General features: G+C 55.4%; 12 protein-coding genes across 12 annotated transcripts; 7 read left to right on the forward strand and 5 right to left on the reverse strand.

Moving 5' to 3' along the window:
- The first annotated feature begins 97 nt into the window (after positions 1 to 97).
- F5144DRAFT_570301 (uncharacterized protein) lies at positions 98 to 1,400 on the forward strand. The gene is made up of 2 exons (XM_066788755.1): positions 98 to 350; positions 401 to 1,400. Exon 2 carries the CDS (start codon positions 408 to 410, stop codon positions 1,122 to 1,124), a length of 717 nt encoding a protein of 238 aa, XP_066645631.1. The 5' UTR covers positions 98 to 350; positions 401 to 407; the 3' UTR covers positions 1,125 to 1,400.
- Positions 1,401 to 1,589: 189 nt separating this feature from the next.
- Positions 1,590 to 3,410, reverse strand: F5144DRAFT_510483 (general substrate transporter; the record flags this gene model as incomplete). The annotated part of the gene is made up of 4 exons (XM_066786535.1): positions 1,590 to 1,720; positions 1,796 to 2,973; positions 3,036 to 3,279; positions 3,362 to 3,410. Coding segments are annotated over 4 exons (1,602 nt in total), but the record flags the coding sequence as incomplete, so codon positions are not given.
- A 242-nt stretch (positions 3,411 to 3,652) lies between these two features.
- F5144DRAFT_570304 (uncharacterized protein) lies at positions 3,653 to 4,251 on the forward strand. The gene is made up of 2 exons (XM_066788756.1): positions 3,653 to 3,922; positions 4,124 to 4,251. Exons 1-2 carry the CDS (start codon positions 3,767 to 3,769, stop codon positions 4,190 to 4,192), a joined length of 225 nt encoding a protein of 74 aa, XP_066645633.1. The 5' UTR covers positions 3,653 to 3,766; the 3' UTR covers positions 4,193 to 4,251.
- Positions 4,252 to 4,548: 297 nt separating this feature from the next.
- Positions 4,549 to 6,288, forward strand: F5144DRAFT_592250 (polynucleotide kinase 3 phosphatase-domain-containing protein; the record flags this gene model as incomplete). Its single annotated transcript, XM_066790347.1, has 7 exons — positions 4,549 to 4,666; positions 4,726 to 4,913; positions 4,970 to 5,085; positions 5,139 to 5,747; positions 5,800 to 5,861; positions 5,917 to 6,059; positions 6,121 to 6,288. 7 exons carry the CDS (start codon positions 4,549 to 4,551, stop codon positions 6,286 to 6,288), a joined length of 1,404 nt encoding a protein of 467 aa, XP_066645634.1.
- A 230-nt stretch (positions 6,289 to 6,518) lies between these two features.
- F5144DRAFT_211598 (uncharacterized protein) lies at positions 6,519 to 7,883 on the forward strand. The gene has a single exon (XM_066783044.1). The coding sequence runs from the start codon at positions 6,749 to 6,751 to the stop codon at positions 7,568 to 7,570; it is 822 nt and encodes a 273-aa protein (XP_066645635.1). The 5' UTR covers positions 6,519 to 6,748; the 3' UTR covers positions 7,571 to 7,883.
- Positions 7,884 to 8,151: 268 nt separating this feature from the next.
- Positions 8,152 to 10,717, forward strand: F5144DRAFT_211557 (Na+ dependent nucleoside transporter C-terminus-domain-containing protein). The gene is made up of 3 exons (XM_066783040.1): positions 8,152 to 8,847; positions 8,935 to 10,285; positions 10,350 to 10,717. The coding sequence occupies exons 1-3, from the start codon at positions 8,534 to 8,536 to the stop codon at positions 10,521 to 10,523; spliced, it is 1,839 nt and encodes a 612-aa protein (XP_066645636.1). The 5' UTR covers positions 8,152 to 8,533; the 3' UTR covers positions 10,524 to 10,717.
- Positions 10,718 to 10,832: 115 nt separating this feature from the next.
- Positions 10,833 to 13,005, reverse strand: F5144DRAFT_211565 (dihydroxy-acid/6-phosphogluconate dehydratase). Its single transcript, XM_066783042.1, has 3 exons — positions 12,483 to 13,005; positions 12,202 to 12,413; positions 10,833 to 12,137 (listed from the first exon to the last, which is right to left on the reverse strand). Exons 1-3 carry the CDS (start codon positions 12,919 to 12,921, stop codon positions 10,911 to 10,913), a joined length of 1,878 nt encoding a protein of 625 aa, XP_066645637.1. The 5' UTR covers positions 12,922 to 13,005; the 3' UTR covers positions 10,833 to 10,910.
- A 370-nt stretch (positions 13,006 to 13,375) lies between these two features.
- F5144DRAFT_211563 (uncharacterized protein) lies at positions 13,376 to 14,182 on the reverse strand. The gene is made up of 2 exons (XM_066783041.1): positions 13,844 to 14,182; positions 13,376 to 13,775 (listed from the first exon to the last, which is right to left on the reverse strand). The coding sequence occupies exons 1-2, from the start codon at positions 14,063 to 14,065 to the stop codon at positions 13,467 to 13,469; spliced, it is 531 nt and encodes a 176-aa protein (XP_066645638.1). The 5' UTR covers positions 14,066 to 14,182; the 3' UTR covers positions 13,376 to 13,466.
- Positions 14,183 to 14,420: 238 nt separating this feature from the next.
- On the reverse strand, positions 14,421 to 16,807 carry F5144DRAFT_570307 (heterokaryon incompatibility protein-domain-containing protein). The gene has a single exon (XM_066788757.1). It carries the CDS (start codon positions 16,745 to 16,747, stop codon positions 14,453 to 14,455), a length of 2,295 nt encoding a protein of 764 aa, XP_066645639.1. The 5' UTR covers positions 16,748 to 16,807; the 3' UTR covers positions 14,421 to 14,452.
- Positions 16,808 to 17,872: 1,065 nt separating this feature from the next.
- F5144DRAFT_485409 (glycosyl hydrolase) lies at positions 17,873 to 18,988 on the forward strand (the record flags this gene model as incomplete). The annotated part of the gene is made up of 3 exons (XM_066785496.1): positions 17,873 to 18,142; positions 18,219 to 18,809; positions 18,884 to 18,988. 3 exons carry the CDS (start codon positions 17,873 to 17,875, stop codon positions 18,986 to 18,988), a joined length of 966 nt encoding a protein of 321 aa, XP_066645640.1.
- Positions 18,989 to 19,397: 409 nt separating this feature from the next.
- On the reverse strand, positions 19,398 to 21,613 carry F5144DRAFT_211721 (uncharacterized protein). The gene is made up of 3 exons (XM_066783045.1): positions 21,348 to 21,613; positions 20,832 to 21,226; positions 19,398 to 20,767 (listed from the first exon to the last, which is right to left on the reverse strand). The coding sequence occupies exons 2-3, from the start codon at positions 21,217 to 21,219 to the stop codon at positions 19,524 to 19,526; spliced, it is 1,632 nt and encodes a 543-aa protein (XP_066645641.1). The 5' UTR covers positions 21,220 to 21,226; positions 21,348 to 21,613; the 3' UTR covers positions 19,398 to 19,523.
- A 2,276-nt stretch (positions 21,614 to 23,889) lies between these two features.
- Positions 23,890 to 24,665, forward strand: F5144DRAFT_211741 (uncharacterized protein). The gene has a single exon (XM_066783046.1). The coding sequence runs from the start codon at positions 24,019 to 24,021 to the stop codon at positions 24,610 to 24,612; it is 594 nt and encodes a 197-aa protein (XP_066645642.1). The 5' UTR covers positions 23,890 to 24,018; the 3' UTR covers positions 24,613 to 24,665.
- The last annotated feature ends 864 nt before the right edge of the window (positions 24,666 to 25,529 follow it).

Raw genomic sequence — 25,529 nt, forward strand, 5'->3', positions numbered from 1 at the left:
AGATGATTCCTGTGTTATCGATCACGCCACTTCGATATCGATGGCCTCGTATAAGCACCCATGGTCTGTGCAGTTGTGGCCGGATGAATGAGGGGCAGGTCTCGCCACTCCATGCTGGCGTCATAACACATCGTCGAATACGCATTATTCCAGGCCCCCTCTTTACATTTGCCAACAAAGACGTTCTCGAACCCTAACGACCAAAACCGTCATCTACTAGATAGTTCTTTCCCACTCTAACTTTCCACTTGCAATCACGGAGGTGATTGATTGATTGCTATTGCACTCGAATCCTAATCACGAAAGACAACAAAACTTTCTTCTTAAGGAATTAACAAACCATTAATCAGGTACTCACCACGCCCAGTAGAATCACCACATTAGCCAAACTTGTACCCAGCGCCATCATGGAAGACACAAACGGCACTCCATCCATCCCCGAACAGCTCTACCACACCACCCTAACGGTAGTCGACTTCCACCGCGACACCTCGGGTTCGACCCGCGACACGCACGTCCTCGGCACACACACGAGCCTCCCCGCCGCCAAGGCCTTCGCCCTTTCTGCGCTGGAGACGCTCGGTTACAAGCCGGGCGACTTCAACGAGTACGCCACGCGGGCCGACTACACGGGCGAGGCGGCCGAGGGCTGGCCACACGGCGACCACGTCATGGTGTACGCGAGGGGCCCCGCGGCCGGCCACGAGCTGCTGGTGGGACTCGACACCAAGCCCAACACGGAGTCGCTGCCGGCGGTCGGGGCCGAGCACCAGGACCCGAGCAAGAAACACACGCTGCGGCTGCCCGAGGGCGGCGACGGCCGGCTGCACTACGTGCTGCAGAACCGCACGGATTACACCCAGGACAAGCGAGCGGCGTACCAGACGGCCGAGATCCAGGGGTGCTATACGCGGCGCGAGGATGCCCTGGCGGCGGCTAGGCAGACGCTGCAGGAGGATCGTGACGAATACGCGCAGTATGATGAGCGGCGCGAGGACCAGGAGGAGGGGTGGCCGTTTGGGGAGGACGTGATTGTCCATGCTGTGGCGCAGACGGGAGAGAATTACACGGTTGCCGTGAGGGCGACGATGCAGGCGCGTGAGAAGCCCGCCAGGGTCATTTGATGAGGTGTGGTGCGGTAAAAAGCTCGGGAGTAGTTGGTGTTATGGTCTCAGTTTGATGATTTGATCTACTCTGAAATGTATCTTAGAAAAATTGATACTCCAAACAGCCAGACTTTGTGGACTCTGATGGGGCCACGGACAAGCAACACTTACGATCAGAGGCGGAAAGCAAAGATGCAAAGTGCATGTGGCCGGGGTTAGGAACCGCTTATTGGGGTCTCTACTAGTAATGGCTCATAGGTACATGTAAACAATACACAATGGTGCATAACCCCATCATGGTGCCCAACAAGATGCCCAAAGTCCATCTATGCCAAAGCCACCAGGTTGCTCCATATCCATAACGTTGGTCCGCTTGCTTTACACCCACCCCGTGTGCCTTCGCTGTGACTAAGAAAGGCTGCCCGAAGAAGCCTAGAAATCGCAATAGGATAGTAAAGGTGTATGTCAAGGTCCCTAGCACTCTTGCTTCAGGCCCTCCTGATGCACCTGCCCCAGCTCCGTATCTTTGGACGAGGTGTCTTGGTTGTCCTGGTGCATGATGGCCGCCGGGGTGTTCCGGGTCTTCCAAGCCGGTGTACCGAGATGTTTGATCGCTGTAATTAAATGTTAGTCAGTCGATTGCCGTTGGATAATACGACGAGGAAGTGGGAAAGCGGGAACAAAATTACCACCTGGCTGCTTATCATCAAATATCTGGGCCACCTCCTCGAGTGACTTGTTGGCGGTCTCGGGGAAGAAGAAGAAGACGTGGAGGTGCATCGTGGCACAAAACACGGCAAAGATGACGTATGTCTTCCAGGTGATATTCTCAAAGGCCGGGGGGACGAAGTAGGCAAGGGCGAAGTTGAAGGTCCAGTTGGCCGCGGTTGCGAGGGCGACGGCCTTGCCACGGAGGCGCAGAGGGAAGAGCTCGGGAGGGTAGGTCCACGATACAGGGCCCCAAGTCGGCGCATAGCTGGCGACAAACAGGCATGTGGACACGATGATGACCCAAGCAGGGGCCCCGCTCACAGCCATGGACTCGGACGCCGACGGAAATTCGCCAGGGTAAGGAGTGCGGCCGTAGACGCCGAACATGATGGCGTTGATGACTAGAAAGAGGCACATCAATGCAGATCCGATAAGTAGCGGCGCCCGGCGACCCCAGCGGTCGAGCCAGAGAAGGGCCGGCAACGTCATGATGACATTGATGGCAAAGCTGACGCTACTGGGGATGAGGACCGCGTTGGTACCGGATTCCGAGAGACCAGCCATGGTAAAGACATATGTGATGTAGTACATCATCACATTCATGCCTGTAAGCTGCGACCAGATCTGAGTGAAGATACCGATCGAAGTCCTGTTGAGCATGTTGGAGGCGAACAACTCGGGCCAGCTGGCGTCGGCATGTTTGTGCTCCTCCTGGACGGCGGTCCGGATTTGGTGGAGTTCATGCCGGACAAATTCGGAATTGGCGTTGCCGTTGCCGTGGAGTAGAGCCAGGACACTCTCCGCCTCAGCCTCTCGGCCCTTGGTAAAGAGCCACCGGGGAGACTCGGGCTCGCGCAGAAGGCCGGCGAAGAGCCCAATGGCGGGGAGCATCTGTAAGGCCCAGGGGACGCGGAAGGCGGCGCTCCCTTCGATGTAGGCGCACCCAAAGCAAATGAAATACATGATAAGAATGCCCCAGGTGATAGCCCACTGCTGCAGGCTGATGAGACGACCACGCATCGACGGCGGAGAAATCTCGCTGATGTAGACGGGGACTTGGGCCGAGCAGATACCGACAGCAAAGCCGTTGATGAAACGCCCAATGGCGAGCATGCTTAGGTGAACCGAAGCGCAGACAATGACGGAACCGAGAATCCTGCTCCTTGATTAGTTTAAGTCCGCACACGGTGTCGAGTTCAACCAAGGTCGAGTACTTACCAAACGAGAGCGCCAATCATGATGGCCTTCTTCCGGCCATGGCGGTCGGAGAGCCAGCCGGAGACTAGAGCGCCGATCAAGGAGCCGCCAGGCATGGCGGCAACAATACCACCTTGGGTAACAGAAGAAGGGCCCAAACACTGACCCTTCTCATCAAAGCCACGCTCATTGAACTGGCACAAGTACGGCTGTGTCGAGATGATAGCTGACATGGACGAGATGTCAAAGCCAAAAAGGGCACCGCCTATGAATGTGTTAACACCAAAACAAAGCACAGAGTGATGGGCTCAATAGTTCATTGCTGGAAGTGTGTGTGGACGACTTACCAATGACGGCGAGGAACGCTATCCGGTATATTCTGCTGAGGTTCGCCATTTTGGGTGACTTTATGATGCCAAGATGAAGACTGGGAGATAGTGGTTGTGGGTGAGGGTTCAATTGCGGACGAAGGTTGCTGACGAAGGTTGGGAATGAAGATTGTGCTTTGTGTGGGAAAAAGAGAATTCAACGATCTCCGGGACGAGCAAAGGCAGGGCTTAAATACACAAACTAGGTACCTAACCTTGGTCACGAGTCTGATATCTTCCATCCGAACCTGCTCATACACGAAACAGAACCTGGCCAAGTTGTTCCGGGACCTTTTGGTGACTGCTGAAAACAAACAACAACTGGCCAAGTGATTCACCGCGGACCTAGTTAACCAAACAACTGAATTTCAGTTTTGTTATGTAATGGCCTACTTTGTGCTTAAATTTGCTATATTGCTTAGGACCTTGTATGTATGGTTTATTCGATACCTACAAGTCTCAAGTGTATTTGCCAGGCTACTTCTGAGAGAACCCCCATGTTCGATTGCAGCTAGGTCTTTACTTAAGCACGGAAGGTACCTGGACTCACTGCCGTTAGCTGGCTGATGCCACCATCACTTTTACTCATCATTTTCAACTCGAGATGTTGGATGAACATGGAAGAAAAACCACATGATTTCCAGTCTCGTAGTCTCTGGTAGCTCAACGACATGACACCGTGAGAAGGGAAAGATAAAGGAGGGTTATCTGCCAAACGAGCTACTCTTACTCTAAACTTACAGTATGAACATGATACAGTCGGTGTTATTTTGTCAAATTTTTTATTTTTTTTGGCTTACAGGACTGTAATTGAGTCATCGGTAATGTTGAGAGGTTTCATGGAAGTGATCGAACCAAGTGAACTTGCACTGCACAGTGCAAATTTGATTGGTATTGGCTATATGTGGAGCTGGGATTGTACTTTAAAACTGCCTGGAACGACCCCTGTTAGCCCCGCTCTTAATCACGTGCTTTCGTTCCTTGACGCGTCTTTCTCGCGCTGCCCATCGTGAGGCGGGACTGTACAGCCCAGAGGCGGCTGGAAAAATATGTACAGAGGAGCGACCTGTCTTAATTCTGCGGTTGCACCATTCTCTACGCGTCAAATCTTAACCTCGAACACTCGAATCTCACTCCCCCGGCAATTCATAACAACAAGTTGCATGATGCCACCCATCAAGCCCGCTCGCTCATCGCCCTCAGGATCAAAGCGGCCTGCGGCTGACAACGACCGAGCTATTTCCCCGCCGCCATTAAAACGAAAAACCCAATCTGCCATTTCTAGTGCGATTTTTCCATTATTTTGTGCTTTCCCTATCAATTGAGCTGACTGGTTGGACTAGAGAGCGCTGTCGCAAACTTCTTCACCCCCGCATCACAAAAGCCCAAGGATCGTACCACCTGGGCCGAGCGATCCCCCAACGAGGACGTACCTGCGACACTGCTTGTTGCAAAATACATACCCGAAAATGCCGATTCGTCAGCGCTCGAGGCTCCGGCCAAACGGCAGAAGATCGCCGCGTTCGATCTGGTACGAAGCACCCCAAATCACCCTTTGCATCGTCCCCGAAGCTCACTCGACCGTAGGATTCCACCTTGATCACATCTGCTTCGGGTAAACGATACCCTGACGACTCTGCGGACTGGAAATGGTGGCACCATTCTGTACCTGGACGTCTCCGACAGCTATACAATGACGAGGGGTGCGTCGGCTCCAGTTGATGCCCGTTTCTGCCCCCCTGCTAACTGGTCGCAGGTACCGAGTTGTTATCTTCACAAACCAAGGTGGCTTGACGCTGCATCCAGATCCCAAGTCGAAAGGACCGAAGAGCGCAAAGAACAGAGTCCCCGGCTTCAAACAGAAGTGCAGTGCCGTTTTGAGCCAGCTCGACATCCCCCTCACTCTGTACGCGGCCACCGGGAAGGACATTTACCGGAAACCACGGCCCGGGATGTGGACCGAGATGAAGGAAGACTACGACTTGTCCGAATCCGAGATCGACCACGAGAACAGCGTGTTTGTTGGTGACGCTGGCGGCCGGATTGCCGAGCCGAAGGGATCGAGCGCCGCCGGGAAGGATTTCAGCTGTTCTGACCGGAACCTCGCCCATAATATCAACATAAAATACCAAACACCGGAGGAATTCTTCCTCGGGGAGAAGCCCCGGGATTTTGCTCGGGATTTCGATGTTGCTAACTTTCCCTATACCGAGGAGGAGAAAGACAATGAGGCTTGGGCCACCAAGCCCAAACACCAGGATATCGTGCTTTTTGTTGGGTTCCCTGGCGCTGGCAAGAGCACGTTTTACTGGAAATACTTGGAGCCGTTAAGCTACGAGAGAGTCAACCAAGATACTCTCAAAAGGCATGTCCCTGTCCGTTCAGGCCGCTTCTCGTACACCGCTAACATTGACTAGCAAAGACAAATGTTTCAAGGCAGCGGCTGATTTACTTGGGAAGGGAGAGTCTATTGTCGTCGGTAAGTTTGTGCTGGCTTGTACTGGTGCAATGTCGGCCCGTTAATCCTGCGCTAGACAACACAAATGCCGATGTCGACACGCGCTCGCAGTGGATAGCCCTTGCGCGCAAGCACAAAGTCCCTATTCGGTGCTTTTGGTTCCAGACGCCGTTGCAGTTGTGTGAACATAATGCGGCGGCGCGAGCCCTGAACGAAAAGGTACACGGCGACATATCTGCACATGGCGCGAGAAAGATGCACTGCTAACTGCCATCGGTAGCTCAACCCCGAAGCCCGTCAGGCCCTTCCAAAAATCGCATTCAGCGGTTTCGCGTCGCGATTCAAGGAACCGAAAATCGACGAGGGTTTCCAAGAGGTCATCCCAGTGCACTTCAAGTTCCGGGGGACAAAAGACGAGTACGATATCTGGGGCCGATACTGGGTTTGAGCCAAGAGGAGCTAAAAAGCTCGTCCCGATATCGTTTTGATGGCTTCTTCTTATCTAAGCTCTTCCCACTTGGGCAGGTCTTGATATGAACTGTTACGGCCCGATTCAGTTTCAGCTAGGGTGGATCGAGCGCCCGAGGCCTTAGGCGGCCGCACCCGCACCTCTGGTTACTCCGGAGGCAAAAAGGGTATACCAGGTCAACCCACGGGCAAGTGCATGGAGTTCAGTTCCAGCTCAGGTCATTGCTAGGTTCCCAGAGATGGTCCCAGAGATGTGCGGCTGGGAAAGCAACCTGCTGGCTGTCTGAGCTGCGGTGGCCGAGAGGGGTTCATCCGATCCCCTGGGCCCAATGGTACCCTGCTTTCTGCAGCCGTTTGTGGGGTCGGCGGCCGTCAAAACCGTTATCGGCCGGGGTCCCGCGCTTTCTGTTGGAAGCCTTGCGGGTTTGTGATCCTGCAGGATGTCACTTTCAGATACCGAGGCTGCGAGGCCACTTCTGCTTTCAGTCCTCGTGGCTCTATTCTCTTTCGAGGAACGGAGATTTCACCACAAAGAGGAGGGTTATATAACGGATCAACGTACGGGTAGGATGGTTGCGTTCCCGGACGTCCAGCGTGCTGGAAGATGGTATTCAGGTTGCTCCGGCTTACGTCCCGTGGGATATCACAAAACAACATCACAGCACCGAGGCTCTCAGCAAACATTGTGTTGGGGAACCTGTCAATCTCTCTGCCTCAAGAGCCCAGAGCTGGCCCATAATGTGTACATACCATCAGCTACTTCAAACTCCAGCTTGTCGTTTCCAGGTCCAACCGAGGCCAACCACAGCCAAGGAAAAAGCCAAGCGGTGGCGCACCCCTGCACCACATGTTCACCTTCCACCTTCCAACCTGGGGGATTTCCGAAGCCATTGTCCTGGTTAACGTTACTGTCCCTCGCTTGCAAATCCGGGGTTAGTGAGAACCCCAGGTTTCGGGCTCGATCGCTTGCGGCTTCACGCCAAATACGCTCTGGAATTTCACACGACAGCCTGAGAGACGAATTTTACCATCTCGTGCCGTTCTTCTTGGTCCCGAATGCGGATTCCTCGGCATTTGCGGGGTGCATGGCCCCGCTCATTCTAAGATTCCTCGAATTGGCAGGTGGGATGTCTCATGGAGAACCTTTCACAAGAATTTTCTCTTCTATTTCCCAACTTAAAGCAGCCCTCGATGATCAGAGAGTGAGACAAGACAAGACAAGGCGACAAAACGTGGTTGCGTCCCGTGGTCCCCTCCGATAATGTGTTACATCAAAATGGATACCTAACTTATAATTACCGGCTGGACCTCATTACTGATAACCATACTGGCAGTATCTGACAACCCACCCCGAGCCACCTTCGCACTATCGCCTCGCATTGTCGCCTCGCCTCGCTTCGCAGGTTGCATCAATTCCCAGTCTCCCAGATAAACATGGTGGGCGAAAGAAGAAGGTGTCATCGGTTGGCGCTTGGTTGGGAGGGTGGGCTTCAACGACCCGGTGCCACTCGACCGGTGATCTTCTTAGCCTCGACAGAAGAGTGGAGGGCGCTCTCGGTGGCCAACTTGGGAACGCCAGGGAGCTGAGTGTTCCTTTCGCCTCCCCCGCTGCTTACCCCCCCTGATTGGCCAATGGCTCCCGAATTACCTGCCTCCCCGTCGGGAAGGAGGCCGATGCAAGCCCTGGCTGGTTCGGCGTCCCCCGACGACAAGTCCCCGCCGCGGCTTTGCCCTTGGTCCCGGTCAGCGGGGCTGCACGCGACTTGAATCTGCACAGGAGATCCGCCGAAGGACCCAGTAACACCGAATCGGATTCTTCCTTATCGTGCCCTCACCACTCCTCCCGATCTGAGAGCCGGCACGCGCCCTATCTTTTATTTTTTATTTTATGTCCCTTGCGTCCCTCCTCCAACGGACCCCACAGCTCTTCTGCCTTCCCTGTGTGCTTGAGGTTGCTCGAGAATGTCTCCTCACCTATCACCTTATCTCACGCGCATTCCCTCCCTCCCTCACCCTTTTTGAGATTTGGCTGCTTCTCCGGAAACTCTTAAACCTCGTGCGCCCGCGCATCGTGCCGATCTCCGGTATCCGATTCCGACCCGCTATTCTGGAGCCGGATCTCCGCCGCATCACCAACAGCGCCCAAACGCTCTGCTTTCCATCTCGAGCTTCTTCTCCGACGACCACCACCGTAGGTGTCAAGCTCGCACGGTGCAGCCTGCACCATGGCTTCTTCCGATGGCCAGCACGCCCCTGCGCCGGGCCACGACACAATTGAGTTCAGTGACCGGGCTCCACCGCAGTATGCGTTGGAAAAGCAACCCAGCTCTGGCAGTAGCAGACCTGCCGCCGTGACAGACGACAAGAATACCTCGTTGCCGGCCGAGCATTATGGCGTTGACTCGGAGAAGCAGAGCGAGAACGTGGGTTCGCTGCGTGCCAACTCGGAATCTGCGGAGGACAAGCGGCCCATTGTTGCCTTGTGGAACCGCCATTGGAAGAAGTTGGCCCAATTGCTCACCTTCATGGTCTTCACCGCGTCCGTGAACCCCTCTTCCTAGTGTCTCCCCGGCGCTCTTTGCCTATTGCCTATTGTGGTTGAACACCGAGCTGATCGCCCTTGCAGATGGTGGATTTACGGTCTCGTCTTCTTCCGCCACACCGAGGGGAGGGGATGGTTAATTCCAACGCTGGTTTATATTGCCATCATCCTGCGTCTCATCACCCTCTACATCCCCGCGAGGCTAGCTCTGCGCCCAGTCCGCTTCATCTGGATTCAGACAGTCGTCAGGGTCTATGACATCGTTCCGGCGAAGCTGCACAAGCCGATTGCCGGCCTTGGCACCTTCGGCGTCTTCCTCGTCGGGAGCTTTGTCCCCGAAGAGACCGGCGACAACACGCGTTCGAACCGTGCCATCTCGATTTTTGGCTTTATCGTACTTCTGTCCGTGCTCACGGCCACATCTCGAAACTGGCGGCTTATTCCGTGGCATACCGTTATTGGCGGCATGTTGACGCAATTCATCGTCGCCGTCTTTGTGCTGCGTACCCAGGCCGGCTACGACATCTTCAAGTTCATCTCCGATATGGCCCGCGAGCTTCTGGGTTTCGCAGCCAAGGGCTTAGAATTCTTGACCGACGACAAGCTGCCCTACAACCACTGGTTCTTGACGGGCGTCATCCCGGCCATCATCTTCTTCATCGCCCTTGTCCAGATGCTTTATTATGTCGGCTTCATCCAGTGGTTCATCTCCAAGTTCGCCGTCTTCTTCTTCTGGAGTCTTCGCGTGTCCGGCGCCGAGGCCGTCGTCGCTGCCGCCACCCCCTTCATCGGCCAGGGCGAGTCCGCCATGCTCATCCGGCCCTTTATGGACCACTTGACCATGGCCGAAATCCACCAGATCATGACGTGCGGCTTCGCCACTATCGCAGGTTCCGTCTTGGTAGCCTACATAGGCATGGGCTTAAACGCTCAGGCTCTGGTCTCCAGTTGTATCATGTCGATTCCCGCCACGTTGGCCGTTTCTAAGATGCGCTATCCCGAAACCGAGACCCCTATCACCGCCGGCAAGGTCGAGGTCCCCGATAGCGAGGAGAACGAACACACTGTCAACGCCCTCCACGCCTTCACCAACGGCTCGTGGTTTGGTCTCAAGATCGGTGCCACCATTGTGGCCTGCTTGCTGACGATTATCGCTTTCGTCGGTCTAATCAATGGATTGCTGGGTTGGTGGGGCGGCTACTGGGGCCTTGTTGCGCCGGGCCCGGTCCTGTCCTTGGAGCTCATCCTTGGATACATCCTCTATCCGGTTGCGTGGTTGCTAGGCGTGCCCAAGAACGACCTCCGCCAGGTTGGCGAGCTCATTGGCAAGAAAATCATCATCAACGAATATGCCGCCTTCGATGCCCTGGTCAAGCAGAAACGCTACAAGGAGATGGCCGCCCGATCCAAGCTGATCGCCACCTATGCTTGCTGCGTGAGTTGTCCCCTCCTCTTACAAACGGAAACCTGACGGCCTGTATCTAACACGTGCGTAACAGGGTTTTGGCAATATCGGCTCGCTAGGTATCCAGATCGGTGTGCTCTCGCAGATTTCCCCCAAACGCTCGGGTGATGTCGTGAAGGTTTCGATTTCGGCCTTTGTGTGCGGTGTTTTGTCTACTCTGACATCTGCCAGCATTGCTGGCATGTTATTTACGGATGGGATGTCATAAAGAGTCATGCATTTTGATGTTGCAAATACATTTTGGATATGGATTTGGATAAGTTCTTCACGGCGTTTGGAAGCCGTTGAAATGGGCGGGCACGGTGCGCCTGGGCTTCGGAGTTGGCGGTGGAGCGTTTCGAATGAGCATACAAGGCACATGGCTGGAGCAGCGGTGTGTGCCTGCATCTCTTTGCAGACGACAAGTGGTGTGGGTTCACGCCGTGGTGCATACAAATGATACCCGAGTTTCAAGACTAAGTTCGGCATCACGATGTCATCGCCCGCTCCAGTTCATCAGCGCTGGTACAACTCTGCTCCCGGAAAGTGTGGGCGTTGGGCGCCTTTGCTTCCACTCCACCTTGAGAGGCATTATATCATTTCCAAAATCTACGGCTCATGTACTAACGACTTCAACCCCTTTAACCACAGCCCGGGGACCGCCCGCAGTCAGAAAGCCGAAGTCCACCCCGTGCTCCGCTTGGTTCACCTCGCGCATATACAACCCGTGGTATCCTCTAGCCTCCTCGCGTGCCACCCACGGCTCCGCTTTATCCCCAACCATCTCCCGCTGTCTCCGCTCGATCCTGTCCCGAATCTCCTCCTCCGCAACCTCCAAGTTCAACAACCTCGCCTCCACGTCGCACACCACCACATCCCCGTCCCTAACCACGCCCAAGACCGACCCCGGATCCGCCCCCTCAGGCGAAACATGCAGCACAATCGTCCCGCCCGCCGTACCACTCATGCGCCCGTCCGAAATCCGCAGCATATCCAGCACCCCCTGCGCGGCCAGCTTCCTCGGAATCGGAATCAGCCCGGCCTCGGGCATGCCCGGGTTCCCGACCGGCCCGATCCCCCTCAGAATCAGCACACTGTCCGCATCGACCTCCAACTCCGGGTCATCGATCCGCGCCGCCAAGTCCGCGGACCCCTCAAACACCACCGCCCTCCCACTGTGGCGCAGCAGCCGCCTGTCCTTGGACGCGCTCGCCTTGAGGACGGCCGCGCCGCCGGGGGAGAGGTTGCCGTGCTGCAAGACGACGAGCGCAGATGACGGGTAGAGCGGGTAGTCAAGCGGGCGGATGCAGTTCGCGGGGCTGTCGGGGGGCAGGGGGCGGAAGGGGGTGTGGGTGAGCTCGTCGCCGAGGGTGCGGCCCGTTACGGTGAGGGCGTCGAGGTGGAGAAGGGGCTTGAGCTGGTGCAGCAGGGCCAGCATCCCGCCGGCGTTGTGGAAGTCGGTCATGTAGTTTTCGCCGCTGGGTTTGAGGTCGAGGAGGAGCGGGGTCTGTCGGCCGATGGCATCGACGGTGGCGGGGGCTATGGTTCCTGCGAGGGCGGGGTGCCGGTTGATGATGGCCATCAGGTGGACCATGGCGTTGGTGGAGCCGCCGATGGCTTGGAGGACGGTGATGGCGTTGAGGAAGGATTCCCGCGAGAGTATGGCTTGCGGTTGGAGGCGAGACTTGGCCAGTTGAACAGCGTGGGCGCCAGTGGATTCGGCCATGCGTAGGCGGGCGGATGACACGGCCGGTGCCGTGGCTCCCTGTATGGGCATCATCCCCAGCGCAACCAGCAGGCAGGCCATGGTGCTTGCGGTACCCATGACGCCGCAGGTGCCGGCCTGTGCATGATTAGGAACCGGGGCTGTGAAAACAACGGGCTCAGCAGGAGTTACCGTCACTTACAGTTGGTGCTAGCTCCTCATTCAGGGCAGAGATATCCTCGATGTCGATGGCGCCCGCCCGGAACTTAGCCCAGTTGCTCCGGCAGTCAGTGCAAGCCCCAACCCTCACCCCCTGATGACTGCCTGGCATCATAGGGCCTGTAACAAGGTGGATGATCGGCTTATTGGCGGATATCCCGCCCATCAACTGAGCTGGAGTAGTCTTATCGCAACCTAAGGATGTTAGCGATGATTCAGGTCCATGAAAGTTGTGCAATAACAACAGGAACTCAGGCAACATACCTCCTATCAAAACAACGGAGTCAATAGGCTGCGCCCGAATCATTTCTTCAGTGTCCATGCTCATCAAGTTCCGCAAATACATGCTCGTGGGCGCAGCAAAGGACTCGTGTAGACTGATGGTTGGAAAATCGATTGCCAGTCCCCCGTTTAGTTGGACGCCCCTCTTTACAGCATCGATGAGCTGGGGGATGTTGGCGTGGCAGGGGTTAAAGCTTGAATATGTGTTGACAATGCCTACGATAGGTCGGGAGAGGGCATCCTCACTATATCCCATTGCCTTGATAAAGAGCTTGCGCATAAAGAGCGAGAAGTGCGCATCTCCGTACGAAGTCAACTTCTGCCGTAAACCGACCCCGTTTGGGTCGATGCCGGTTGTCAAGTCATAATCTGGGTTAGCCGCTTGTTGGGGGTGGTTATTCTTGTCTTGAGCCGAATCCATGGTAAACAAACCCCTGAGAATGTAAGAATCCCGGTCCTACTCGAGATGTCAGTGCAGGATTTCGCGCCCCGTTTTCCAAGTGACTCAGAGAAAGAGTATGCGATGTGTCGGGTTTGTTTAACCGCATCGCCGAAGATCTTCATCCTATTGCGGAGAACCAGCCGCTGGGCTAGTAGGGTGTGATTTTCGCTTTCATTGCGTCACGCCATTCAGAGCGGCTGTGGGGTATACGCTGGACATCATCACGTCGATAAGCACACCAAACTCCCACAACTACACCGGCCATCACGGAGTTCTCCCACGATGACCACTCGGCCCAACAGCATGCCGGCTGGTTCCGGGTCGAAATCAAAACCTGCCACATTTGGATACTATTTTCCCGGGGCAGCAACCATGTCCATATTGTGGGTCGAACCCGAGGCAGCAAAAGTTTAGCAACACAAGAGCGCGAAATTATTTGAAACTCGAATAAATAAACAACGGGGATTGATTGTATGATGTATCCCGCATTGGACCCTGTGAACCGTCGCCGCAAACAAAGTCTCTTACTCCCCCAAAATTCCGACCTTCATCATCAGCTCTTGCCGGGGCATCTCCAAAATGGCGGACAGGGTCCTCTCATCGGGGATGCCGTTGTCACCGTAGGGTCTCTGTAGAAGTTCCTTGATATCCTCGTATTTCTTTCCCAGCGCTTCAGATTCGGCCTCTGAAAGGCTTTCCTCGAGTAAGTTCAAGTCACCGCTCGTCTCCTCCCTGATGTGAGGTTCCAAGTCGACCCAGATGGCGCTGAGTGACGAGTCAAAACTGGGTTCGGCAGGTTTAAACTTGTGCATGTGTCGTAACTTTGCGTTCATCTACACAGCAGGCAATCAACATCCGTCGTCGGCTGCATAGTCCATGATGGGAGGGCCACAGAACTTACGCTGTCAAAATCGTCTGATAGTCTTCGGTGTCTCTCGCCTCCATGTGCAATGTGGCTATCAAGAGCCGGGGACACAACAAGGTCCTCCACTATCAGATATCGGTCCAAAGCCCAAACAAACTCTTCTGGCCTACGGGTGTCTGGGTCGGCTTCCCGAAGGCGTCGAAAGGCGCGTTTGATGAGCGCATGGTCTTGCTTGACCGCTTTCGAGATTCGAGGCATTTTAAAATGTGTGCCAGTGTTTGGTTCCCGACTACAGGTTTGTAGTTTCCTGGCTACGATAGTTTTGATGGCGGTGGTGTTGTACTGGCAAGGGGGGCAACAAGGGATGACTATGACGTCAACGAGCTGAGCGTTTGTGGTCTAGACGGTCTGTATGGCAAGTGTATCCCCTACATGTTTCCCTGCTTCTGTAATGCTTGAAGAATATCCTTGCTTAACACCAACCAATACAGTCGCCACTTAGTTACAATTACGACCAAGGCTGTCCGGCCAGCGCCGCCAACCAGATGCTATTACCAAACTCATTTTCGGCACGAGAGGGGAGGAGATTTAAGTTCAAGGAGAGCTTTGATATGCCCAGGAGACTCGCAAGCGCTGTTGATGCTTTTAGATGAGCTCGATCTCTTCCAAACCAAAGTCCTCTGCTGCAAGCGCCTCGCCATGCATGATACCATGAACATAGCTCCCCCCAATAAGACGAAACCTCTTCGTGCAATCCCCCTTGTCACCACAGTCCAGTTGGTTCTCCAACTTGACACCCCCCTCTTGATCAGATCGAAATACAAACGGGCCCGCAGCCCCAGGCATGATACAAATCACATCTCCCACAGCAGCTGACGCCGGACCAAGACCAAGGTACCCCTTTTCGGTATAAAACAGTTTCCTCTTCCCGTATCTCCGCCGAAATGAGTTCGTAAACGCGGCGTCTTTGGGCTGAACAAGTGACCTCTCCGCCCCATTCTTCGCTCTCATCACGTAACTCGGATTCTCGTGAAAACTCTCCAGCTCCCCCCAGCTTGGCGTGTCCGCATGCCCGCCCTCTTCAGTCACAAATAAGGCTTGCAGCTTGATCAGCGTATGCACGAGCCAGCCAAACTCCGGTCTGCCCAGGAATCTCGGCCGCGAATTCGTCTTCTCCCGTATCTGTTCGGCACTGAGTCCAGCCCAGCCGACATCCGCCCAAACCTCCTTCGCTCTCTGCAGTGCCTGGGCAAAGGACAGGGCACAATCCCTCGGCGGATCCGGTTCCTGCGACACCTCCTCCTCCAGCTCGGCGCGCACCACCACCATGGCGCTCACTAGCTCCTTGAACAGCACCCCAAACCGTGCCGGGGCCGGGCTGGCGAGGGAGCCGGCGTCCTGGTCCGCGCAGAGAGTACGCCAGAGGACCTCAGTCCGCTTCTGGCCCGTGGCCGGGTACGGGGCCTTGAGAAGAAGGGCGAGCTCGAACCAAGACGGCTCGAGCAGCATGGCGCTGTTTACGTAGTCTGTCCGCTCGTTGGCCGTTTCGATGATGGTGTCGAAGATGTGGGCCTGCAGGCGCAGGCGGGGCCATGAGTTTGGCCCTGGTGATGGGGATGGCACCAGCTGCGGCGTTGGGTATTGGGCCCCCGCCGCGGCGAACGAGCCGTGGTTGCACATCATGTTGAAGTAGGGAAGGCTATAATCGGGAACCCAGGAGGGGTATGTGGCGATCTTGCGTATGGAAGCATCCTGCACACATGAGAGGATCTTGAAGGATTGGGACTGCTCGATGATGGTTTTGGTGGTGATGGCGAAGACCTCTTCGGGTGAGCTGGAGTAGTCGATAACCCAACCTGCGCGGACTTCGGGGTCCGCTAGGCCTAGGATACCGTAGACCTTGTCGCGGGGGTCGCCCGAGTGGAAAACCCAGGTGTCGTAGATGAGTTTCTCGAGTGTGAAGCGTCCAGGAGCGGTGCTCGTGCTATTGTGGAAGCGGTCTCGCCAGTCCGCGAGCTGCAAGACGTTGTGTTCGAGAGGCACCGCAATCTCATGAGCCTGAATAAACATGGTACTCGGGTTCCAGCCCAATATCTGACAACGTGCTTCGATGTTGCGTGCTGCCGTGACAAGGTCTGTCCAGGATATCTTGTGTTTTCCACAGAGGATGACTAGATCCCTAGAAAGGATAGCTTCCTGGATGATCCACAAACGCGTGAACCACTGCCGTTTAAGAAGGGCAGCCAAGCTGCACCAGTCCATCCAACCCGTGTAGGCCAGGTTGCTCTTGGCGTATACCTCGGGGTCTTGCCGCCGGAAAGGCGTCGCTTCACTTTGAACAAACGCCTCTCTGGGATAGGCGGCGACTTTTTCGATTGTCTTTGCCGCAGCGGGGGTGTACTCGTCGGCACGACCCAGCCAAATGATTGTGTGAGCGGCTTTTGTGTAGATCTTGTCCATGATTCTAACCTGCTTTCCCCGTTCATACATATCCTCCTGGTTGATGCAAACAGCGTCGATCCAAATGTCACTCTCGCCCTCCATCAAAGGGAATGATTCAGGCCTCTGCTCATATTCTTGGTGTCCTCCCAAAGCATCAAGAAACTCGTGGAGAACGTCGAGTAGGTTCCTCTGGATTTTGAGTCTCTTCCCATCACATAAGATTGGGCTCCTCTCGAGAGGGCTGTATTCGCTGTCTACAGCATTGAAGTGTGCAGTGAAGTCAACACCATTTGCGTGCGGGTTACCCCAGGTGTAGGATAGCGCATAGAAGAAGGGATCATCTTCCAAGTCGACCGTCTTCAGGGATACATGCACCGGCCCATCTTGCCCCTTCCCTACCACGCTCAGGAGCCGAATGGACGAGAGCGTTGGTAATGGTTCATACCGATATGGCTCCCGGGACCCTGCCTCAAAGGCTGTTTCTGTGGTGTCGCTCATCTTGTTGTACTCTAAAATTCGGATGTTTCTCGAGAAGTTGGTATCGTCGTTCAGAAGTGTGGAGAAACCCCCTGTCAGCGATTCTAGTTCGGGGTAATAACCCTCCGAGGGCCTCTTTATGTGCCGATGAGTTTACCTTCGTGTGCGAAACCCTGCGGTTTGGCTACATGTATGTACCTAACTACGGTGCGGGCGAAGTAAAGAACTCGTAGTGGTATTTCGAGAAGACGTTCTAGATCTCGCAAAACGGCCCAGTCTAGAACCCTTTAATAATAATATACCCCTCCTAGCCTCTTCCCCATCCTTCTCTTACTCCCATTGCTGTTCTCCTTCTCTATTGCGCTGGGGATTGTCAAAATGGTGAAAGAGTACCTATCCATGAACCGCCGACTGAGGCGCAATTAGATGCGAGCCGCCGCATGATGGCAACACTCAGCGTACACGGCCGCTGAGAAAGAAGCAAGACCACCCCGAAATTGCTGTGGTAAAAAAACAAAGACGGGGTCAATGCCTCTGAGTAGTCGACCTTTCCTTGTGATTTCGTGACCCCATCGGCGCAGACTCCGTTTATCACTGCGTCTTGCGGGGTATCTTTCAGCGGTGTAAAGGAACCTCGGCAAAATCCATCAACATAACGGATTGAAGCGGAGGTTGAAGCTATTTGCGGAACAAGCCTGCCGAGCCCCTCTTCTTACCATGGTGAAACTTCTTATTGGCGCGCGTCCTGGGCTCCGGTGCGCTACTTCGTCCAGTCCCCGGATTCTGGTATTCCGTTTCGGTCAGAAATAACACATGATGGAACGATGCGATCCAACGCTCACAAGGCCTAGGCTCGTGCAAGACACGGCGAGGTTCCTTGACTGGGTGGAAAAACAATGTGCGAAAAGCGAGCCAGCCGATGGAAGCAGGAGAACATGACTTTATCCCATCACAAGCACCGGGTAGGTAGGTAACATACCGGCTCATCCCTTAGCCCTTGGCAAGGCTACCTTAACTCCATTCTAATTTCTTTAAGGGGCATTCGCTAAGGAAGAACCGAATAAACTTATGTGTAGTTATATATAAGCTGGCAGAGTTCCGGATGCCATTCGCTGCCATCCCGCATACCACCCCCGTGTCGGCGTCATGGTCAGACTTTCCGATATCCTAGGAGCCGTGGCTCTACTCCCGGCTCTGGTTTCTGCTTATGCCCTACCAGAGGCCTGCAGTGGAATCTGCAACAACTCCCACGATCCATCCATCATTCGTCGTGCAGATGGCACGTACTTTCGCTTTTCGACCGGCGGCAGAATTGCCATCCACACGGCACCGAGCCTCACTGGCCCTTGGACCTACAAAGGGGCAGCGCTTCCGGGCGGATCCTCCATCAACTTGCCCGGGAACCAAGACCTCTGGGTAAGTCATGCATGCCACGCCGCCATTCTCTCCACAGGTCCTCGTCCTTCAGGTGACATGCACTAAATGGCGGTAGGCCCCCGACGTCGCGCAGGTGGGCAACCAGTACTACCTGTACTACTCTGTAAGCACCTTCGGGGTCCAGAACTCGGCCATCGGCATCGCCCGGTCCTCGAGCCTGGATGTGGGCACCTGGACGGATCTCGGCTCCACGGGGGTGGTGTCGAGCGCCGGTCTGCCGTACAACGCCATCGACGGCAATCTCGTCAACGAGGCGGGGACAAGCAACTACTTTCTCACCTTTGGTAGCTTCTGGAACGGCATCCATCGCGTGCGCATGACGCCGACCAAGAGCAACGGCGCCGCGTACCAGGTCGCGTTTGACCCCAACGATACGGCCATGGAAGGCCCGACTGTGTTCAAGAACGGCGACTTCTACTACCTGTTCTTCTCCAAGGGCACCTGCTGTGGTTATGACAAAAACAGGCCGGCCGCGGGGAAGGAGTACAGGATCTTGGCATGTCGATCGAGCTCGCCTGTTGGCCCCTTTGTTGACAGGGACGGCAGGTCGTGCCGTTCCGGGGGTGGCACCGTAGTCCTCCAGTCGCACAACTGGGTGTATGGTCCCGGTGGGCAGGGTGTGTACCAAGACCCGACGAACGGACCCGTAAGCCACCCCTTCCCCGCTTGCCTGTGTTGAATTCCATGGTAGGTCCATCTCGAGCTGACAGATTTCTTTAGGTTTTGTACTATCACTATGTGGATACTCGCATCGGTTTCGGAGACGGTCAGAAGAAGTTTGGCTGGAATCGAATCAACTTCTCAAGCGGGTGGCCCGTTGTCTAAACGCCTCAGTCGAGGAGGGCAACGGCGCGGAGGGGAGGGGAGAACGGTGGGGGATACCAGTCAAAACATACGTCACTATTAAGCTCCGTGCTCTACTGGATAGATCGACTCAGATATATACTGAGATTATTAACTGCAAAATTCTGATCACCCTGCCAATTCCCGTGAGTGCTTTTGGTTCCTTTTTCTTTCCCGTATAAAATAAAGCGCCTCGGAACTGAGGTTCAGACACCGGAATATGCGGACAGCAAGGACAGCACATTGGACTCCTCGCTATCGTCATGATGATTAAGACCGGCAATGTAAGGGATGGGGGAGAATATCACAATCGCTCCGATCTAGCAAATGGGAAAAAGGAAGGACGGCAACATTGAACTGATGGGGTATCTTGATTAAGACGCAAGAAGAAACGCGTAGCAAAGGAGAGGAAGACCCTTGCGGTTTTGTCGTCCTCATTATATCATGGCGGGCATGTGTTCGTGTCTAAAGGCCGTGCGGGTAGTTGTGGTGTTGGTTAGGGGGTCTCCGTACGCCGTTATTTGCGCAGCCCAACCTTTCCCGCCAAGTTTTTGAGCCAGCCGGAAGCGCTATTGCGCCGATCGTCTGGGCCTCCCTCGCGGGCCATGGCGGCATCGCGCAGCATCGGTCCGATGATCTCAACGTCGCCAAGCTCTGGGAACTTGCCATCGTCGCTGAGCATACGGGGGATCGACGGCGAGAGCTTCTCTTCAGCCGTGCGCTGCAGATGGGAGACCACAGAGGGATCATTCTTCCACTGCTCCCCCAGGCGCTGAACAAGATGGTCCTCGTCCCGTTGCCACTCTTGCTCTATCTCAGCCCACTTGGCTTCGGTCAAGGCGTACGTTTTGGAGGTGGACCCGTAGTGTTCGCCGGTCCGCACAAGGTGTTTGGCGTAGTTGGTTCTCGCCAGGTTCCAATCAGAACGGAAGGATTGAAGAGACACGAGATCGGTCGTCTCGGGCAAATACGGCCTGGGTTCAATCGTAAAGTTTGCATGACCGAGGCAGTCGGACCAAGAGTCTTGGTGGTCGAAAAAGCAGGGAATCGGCGAGGGGGCGTCGCCGAAGGCACTCGAGATGGTTCCGCGGCGTAGAGAAGAAACGGACGGCTTGGTACTGAGCGGGGGTGTTGCGTACGGCTTGGCTGTCGGCCAATCGGGGACCGGCGAGGTGATCATGGAGGGAGACTGCAATGGCGAAGTCTGTAGGGAAGGAGATATGGTATGACTCGGGGTTGTGTCGATGAGGAGAGGGGGTAAGAGGGGGGTGGTCGCGTTGGCGCGATCGCGCTCTACCCGTCTGCCCAAGGTGGCTGGTAGGTTATCCAGGGGCGAGGGCAGAACAACGCTCTCGGAGCTTTCGTAGAAGGAGAGGGCAGGCGTGGCCGGAACCGAGCCTTGCGCGCGCTCGGAAACGTGTGCCGGCCGTGACACGGAGGAGGATCGGCTCGAGGCAGCGAGGGAGAAACTCGGGCGGGGGTCGACAAGAGACGGGTCGGAAGCGGGCGAGAAGGTGAGGTCATTACGCCTAGATGTGGAGGACGATCGCCAGCGAGGCAGACTCGGCAGCCTCGACCCCAACCTCGTGCTCCAGGTCGAGAATCCTGCATCGGATCCGTGGCGCCTCTTTTTTTGCCTTGGGCTGGCGTTGAAGTCGCCATCACTGAGAAACCCGAGGTCGTAGTCGGAATCAGGAGCCATATAGTGGTACGGACCGGTACTCTGCGTCACGTCCGCATTGTGAGAACATGGAAAGTCGCCTGACCCCTGTATTAGCAAAGCGAGCAGAACCTTCACCGACACAACTTGAACCGAAGCACCCACACAAGCAGTAGTCATGGAATCCAAACTCCCGGTCGGTATATTTGGGCGGAGTCGCGGGTTCCTCCTCCTCTCTTTCCAATGGCTCTTCCTCGACATCGGGCAATTGTGATTTGCTGGGTCTGGTCGCGTGCAGAGATTGTGTAGGGGATGACGGGTTTTCGGTGCATGGCGGTGGGGCCGGCTCGAGGGACGAGGTTGAACCGGATAACGTCGAGTGGTTGGTGGGCGAGAAGGTGGATGTAATGGGTGAAGGGGAAGCAAGGTCGGACGAGGACGAATTGTAGGTGTAGTAGTACGGTGTCTGGTCGCCGGTGTCATCTTGTTCCCCCAGCTTCCTCCGCTCTTCCACGAGCCGCGGAAGCAGCAATGGCTTTAACCCAGTCGACATGAGAATGCTACAAGCATCAGGGACACGGTGTGAGCTTGTGATGCGGCCGTGGGTTATAGTATCGATCAATGGCGAGCTGGACACCTGGGGAGAAACTGGGGAAGAAATGGAGGTGGAGGGGGGCGGACAATTTGTTGTTGGGGTCAGACACGAACGGATGAGCACACTCACGAGCCACTCCCAAGGAGTCCTAGCTCCAACGCGAATCGCTGGATCTGTGGCACCGACCAGGGTAGGTGGTGAATTGGGTTCCCGGCGCAGTTGTGCGTTGGCTCGGTTGGGTGTTTTGCGGGGCCGCTCGGAAGCCCAGCCCGGTCCAGATGGTGGCGGCAAGAAGAAGCTCACTCGCCGCCGCGCTCGCAGCGCCCCCCCCTAGGCCCGACCCCCCCAGCACACCGGCGGGGCGGCAGTTAAGGAGCTTGGTTGGACGATCAATCCGCAAGATGACGAAGTTGGCGGCTCGCCAACTTGGAAGTTCTCGAAATAACCGCCGAAGGAAAGCCGCGGGTGCATACTGCTCAATAATACAGATGCGCACGCAGGCAGGGCACACGACAAGAATTTTCATGCCTCCTACTTCAAGCTCGGCGCGAGTTATTATTATATGAACCCCGCACGGTCTCGCGCTTTGCTGGGTGTGGCCGAGTGAGTGACTGGCGTAGCACGGGATGGGAGCTCCCTCGACCCCGTGTCTTGGTGGTCGGCACTTCGTGTCTTGCAGGATCTGCTCAGCGAATCAAGCCTGTTCGACCACCCGGATCTCCAGGCTGCGAGGTCAAGTAGCGGGCGGCCAAACCAGTTTTGCCTCGTCAACTCCTCCTGATGTTGCGTCTCGCTGGGGCGGGGGACTTCGAAAAGAAGTGTTTGAGAGAGCACGACACAATGGTGGGGGGCTGCAGGACGTGGGCGGTCGAAGGCCGGACCATGGAAGAATGAGTGATACTGCCACTGGCACCACGTGTTGTTAGGTAGTGTGTGTTGCAACACGGTCAGCGTGGGGTTGGGAGAGGCGGGTTAAGTTGTGGTTGGCCTCTGGGTCGGAGACCATGCACCGTCTGGGAACGCCGGAGCCGGAGCTGACTGCACCCAATCGATTTCTTCCGGGAAGTCTCTGGCCTGACACTGGGAGCCCCGCAACTCAATTGAGAAGAACAACGCTGCGAACAGGTTGGGCAACTGTGTGGCACCACCTGTGGGCGGGTTGATGGGCCAAGGGCCAATGGTTAATGGTGGGGTGATTGGTGCAGAGATCCCCCTGAGCGCACACAGCCAGACAGCCAGAGAGCCAGACACCCAGACCAGTTGAGCTCTCAACCGCTCCCCCGCCGAGCCCACTCAACCCACGTGAAGATGGCCGTTTGTCCAACGTTCATGATGACGGGAGAAGTGCGGGGGAACATGGGATTGCGGGGGCTGGACAACAGTGTCGCTCCTGCTGGCTCTCCTCTTCCTTCTCGGCGTCAGCTGACAATGGAAACCCTTGGAATCCAGAACATGGGACCTCTGGTTGAACCAAAATTGCGAATAGATTTGGCTTGACTCATCCCTAACCCTCGGCCCACCCGCCGAGCCGAAACTGACCCACGCCACAAGACAGGAGGAGAGGAAGAAGAAAAAAAAAAAAGAGAAAAACGCTCAGAACAGCAATGCGGGTCGCGCTAGTTTGTAGGCGCCGCACTCGCCTCCCATCCTCCGGTTGAGTGGGAGTTTGAATTTGAAACTGAAAGGAAGAGGTCGGACTTTTACTTTCCGAGTTAGCAACCGGTGAAGGCGAGTTAACCGAACGCGAAAGAGCGGCGGATTTTCTCAGCATAACGCGCCGACAGAGTCTGAGCTGGAGCACCACAGCAGACCCTTTCCAGATTTCTTGTCCCGTTCAGAAGCAGAAACCAATTCATCAATCTCATGCTCCCTGATTCGCCCGGAATCTCGCGTACCTTGCACAAGCGTGTTCCGAAGCCTGCCCGGCGCGCGCAGCTGGCCCCACACATCCCATCGGAGATCTTGTATTGCACCTCAGTCACCCACATCACTAGGTGCTTTTTGCGCCGTGAGCGCCGCTTCAGAGCGGCACAGGCCCCCGCGTGTGCCAGAACTGTCCGTTACACCACTAGCCCCGGAGCTGCTCCCGGAAGTAGACCGCAGCTATTCGACTTGGAGTTGGGGAGAATCAGGTCGCAACATAACCAAGGTACCTAGGTACCCAGACACTCTTGAGTTTCGAGTTGCCCGCTTTGCGCAACCCCAACTTGCTTGCCCTGCTACACAACGATGGTCATCAAAGCGTGTCGTATGCACCGGCTTCACCTTCGAAACGCAGGGCTTGACGGCGGATGCGGTGTAACACAGGCACTCCTCACAATGTAAGGTCGACACGCACCCGTAAATATCTCCTCTCCTGTACATACCTGACAGACGATCCCCTATCGTCGACGCAAGGACAATTACCACCATTCTCCCCTCCGTGGGTGACCTGTCACACGTTCCGTTGCATCTGTCCCTTCCCTATAGCCGAGGCCAATATGCGTCGGTGCCTCGATAGCCACGTCGATCCAATGCCATCCGCCGCGCGGGAAGCCCTTCATACCCGCAAGAGGTACCCGAAGTATTCGCTTGACAGCTGTCACCCCGCTTCCCAGCGAACGGCCATTGAATACTGGCTACCTAACCAGTCACACGGTGATGTGGTGCCCTTGCAGCCCTAATCTGCCACCGGCCTGTGCAGTTGCATCCCATTGACTCGGGACCGAGTTATGGTCGTGCCCTAATAACTAATAGTGACTGTCTGCCTTCGTCGTTATGCTCAACGGAATTAGGAGGTGGCTCGTCGAGAGCAACGTGAATAACCCCCATCGTTGGTACACAAAGTTCCTGATCTCATGCCATCTGACACTTGTCGGGTGCAAGGTCGAGCGGCTCGAGCCCTATGGCCCCTACCCTCTCTCGACGCCCGCCAAGGGACGATTAACGTGCTGCCATGTGGTGGCCGGTCAAGCAAGAGGTGTCATCATTTCCACTGACATCCAAAATCACTTTTCGTCCCTTGCATTAGCCCGGTATCAAGGGGGGGCGCCAAACGACCGGATTCGTTCAGCCCTCCTCCGGCACTCTCGGGACGGGCCCCCCGCGGCCCTCGGCTTTTCAAGGCCAAAGAAAAACCTTTCTGACGGGCGGCATTGGGGTGGATCGTGGCCGAAGAGATCGTGCTTTTTCCCAGGTCCCCATCAAATCCTGATCCATCAATGTGCTTGGCACCTTGGGCGCGCCCAACCCTCATGTCAGATGTGGCCCAGCTTTGAGACTCCGAGGTTACATCGAGGCTCCGGTTTGGTGGCGGCAGAAAGAATTTTCTGCTCCTCGATCTGGGCCTGGCCGAGTGCACCGTCGAGATGACCCGAGCCGTGTCGGGGGTTACTTCCGCCGCCCATGCTATCATTCGTTTATGGAATCATGTCATCATCATGACCCTTTTACCAACAGCCACACATCTGTAATTTAGCTAGGAAGGGAAGAATACCCGGGGCCCGGTAGTGGGATGGATGGAACCTGGTCTGTCATCCACGCTTCTCAAAAGTTTCCGGGGTTCCGAGCTCGCCATGTCATCTGTGATTGAATTGGCATTGCCACCAGATTTAATGTGAAAAAAAAAGCGGTATATTGACCATTGTCGCCCAGAGTTGAGACTCATATACCAATTCGTATTGAGCAACATCTCCAATGGTACCTCGCCATCGATCAAACCTTTGTGGTCAACACAACTGCTCCGTTTCAGTTTCCTTGGAGGGGTTGGAAAGGGATATCAGTAAGGTTTCAATCAACAGGGGGGACGAGCTAAGAGCATAGGAGGTCATAATAACTCTCCTTGGTTGACCGGACGATTCCACCTCAGCTCACAATATCGTGGGTTGCCTACTTCTAATATCGTAAGTAGAATGAGTGATTATATTCTATCGGGAAAAATGGTATGAGGATCCCCCTGATCATAAAACACCGAACTTTTGATCATTTTCTCTGTGCCTATACGCATACGAATCGCATCACACGCTGCTCTCCGACTCCGAACCGCCGTATTGAACGATTCCCTGATAGTTGGGCTCACGACATGATTTGGGAGGTGTGAAAATCACCATCTAAGAAGTGACCGATTAGAGAAGCATACGGAGGGGGGGGGGGGGGGTTAGCGAAGTATTGACATCAACCCCAATAGCGCGGACCATGGGAAATTATATTAGAGTATTTGAGAGACTGGTTCCTGGGCAGAGAAAGGGAGAAAGTAACAATACTTACTCACGTATTTCCGCTTAGCGTCA

The sequence above is a fragment of the Chaetomium tenue genome (genome assembly GCF_020726465.1).
Source record: "Chaetomium tenue strain MPI-SDFR-AT-0079 chromosome Unknown F5144scaffold_3, whole genome shotgun sequence".
NCBI classification, from domain to species: domain Eukaryota; kingdom Fungi; phylum Ascomycota; class Sordariomycetes; order Sordariales; family Chaetomiaceae; genus Chaetomium; species Chaetomium tenue.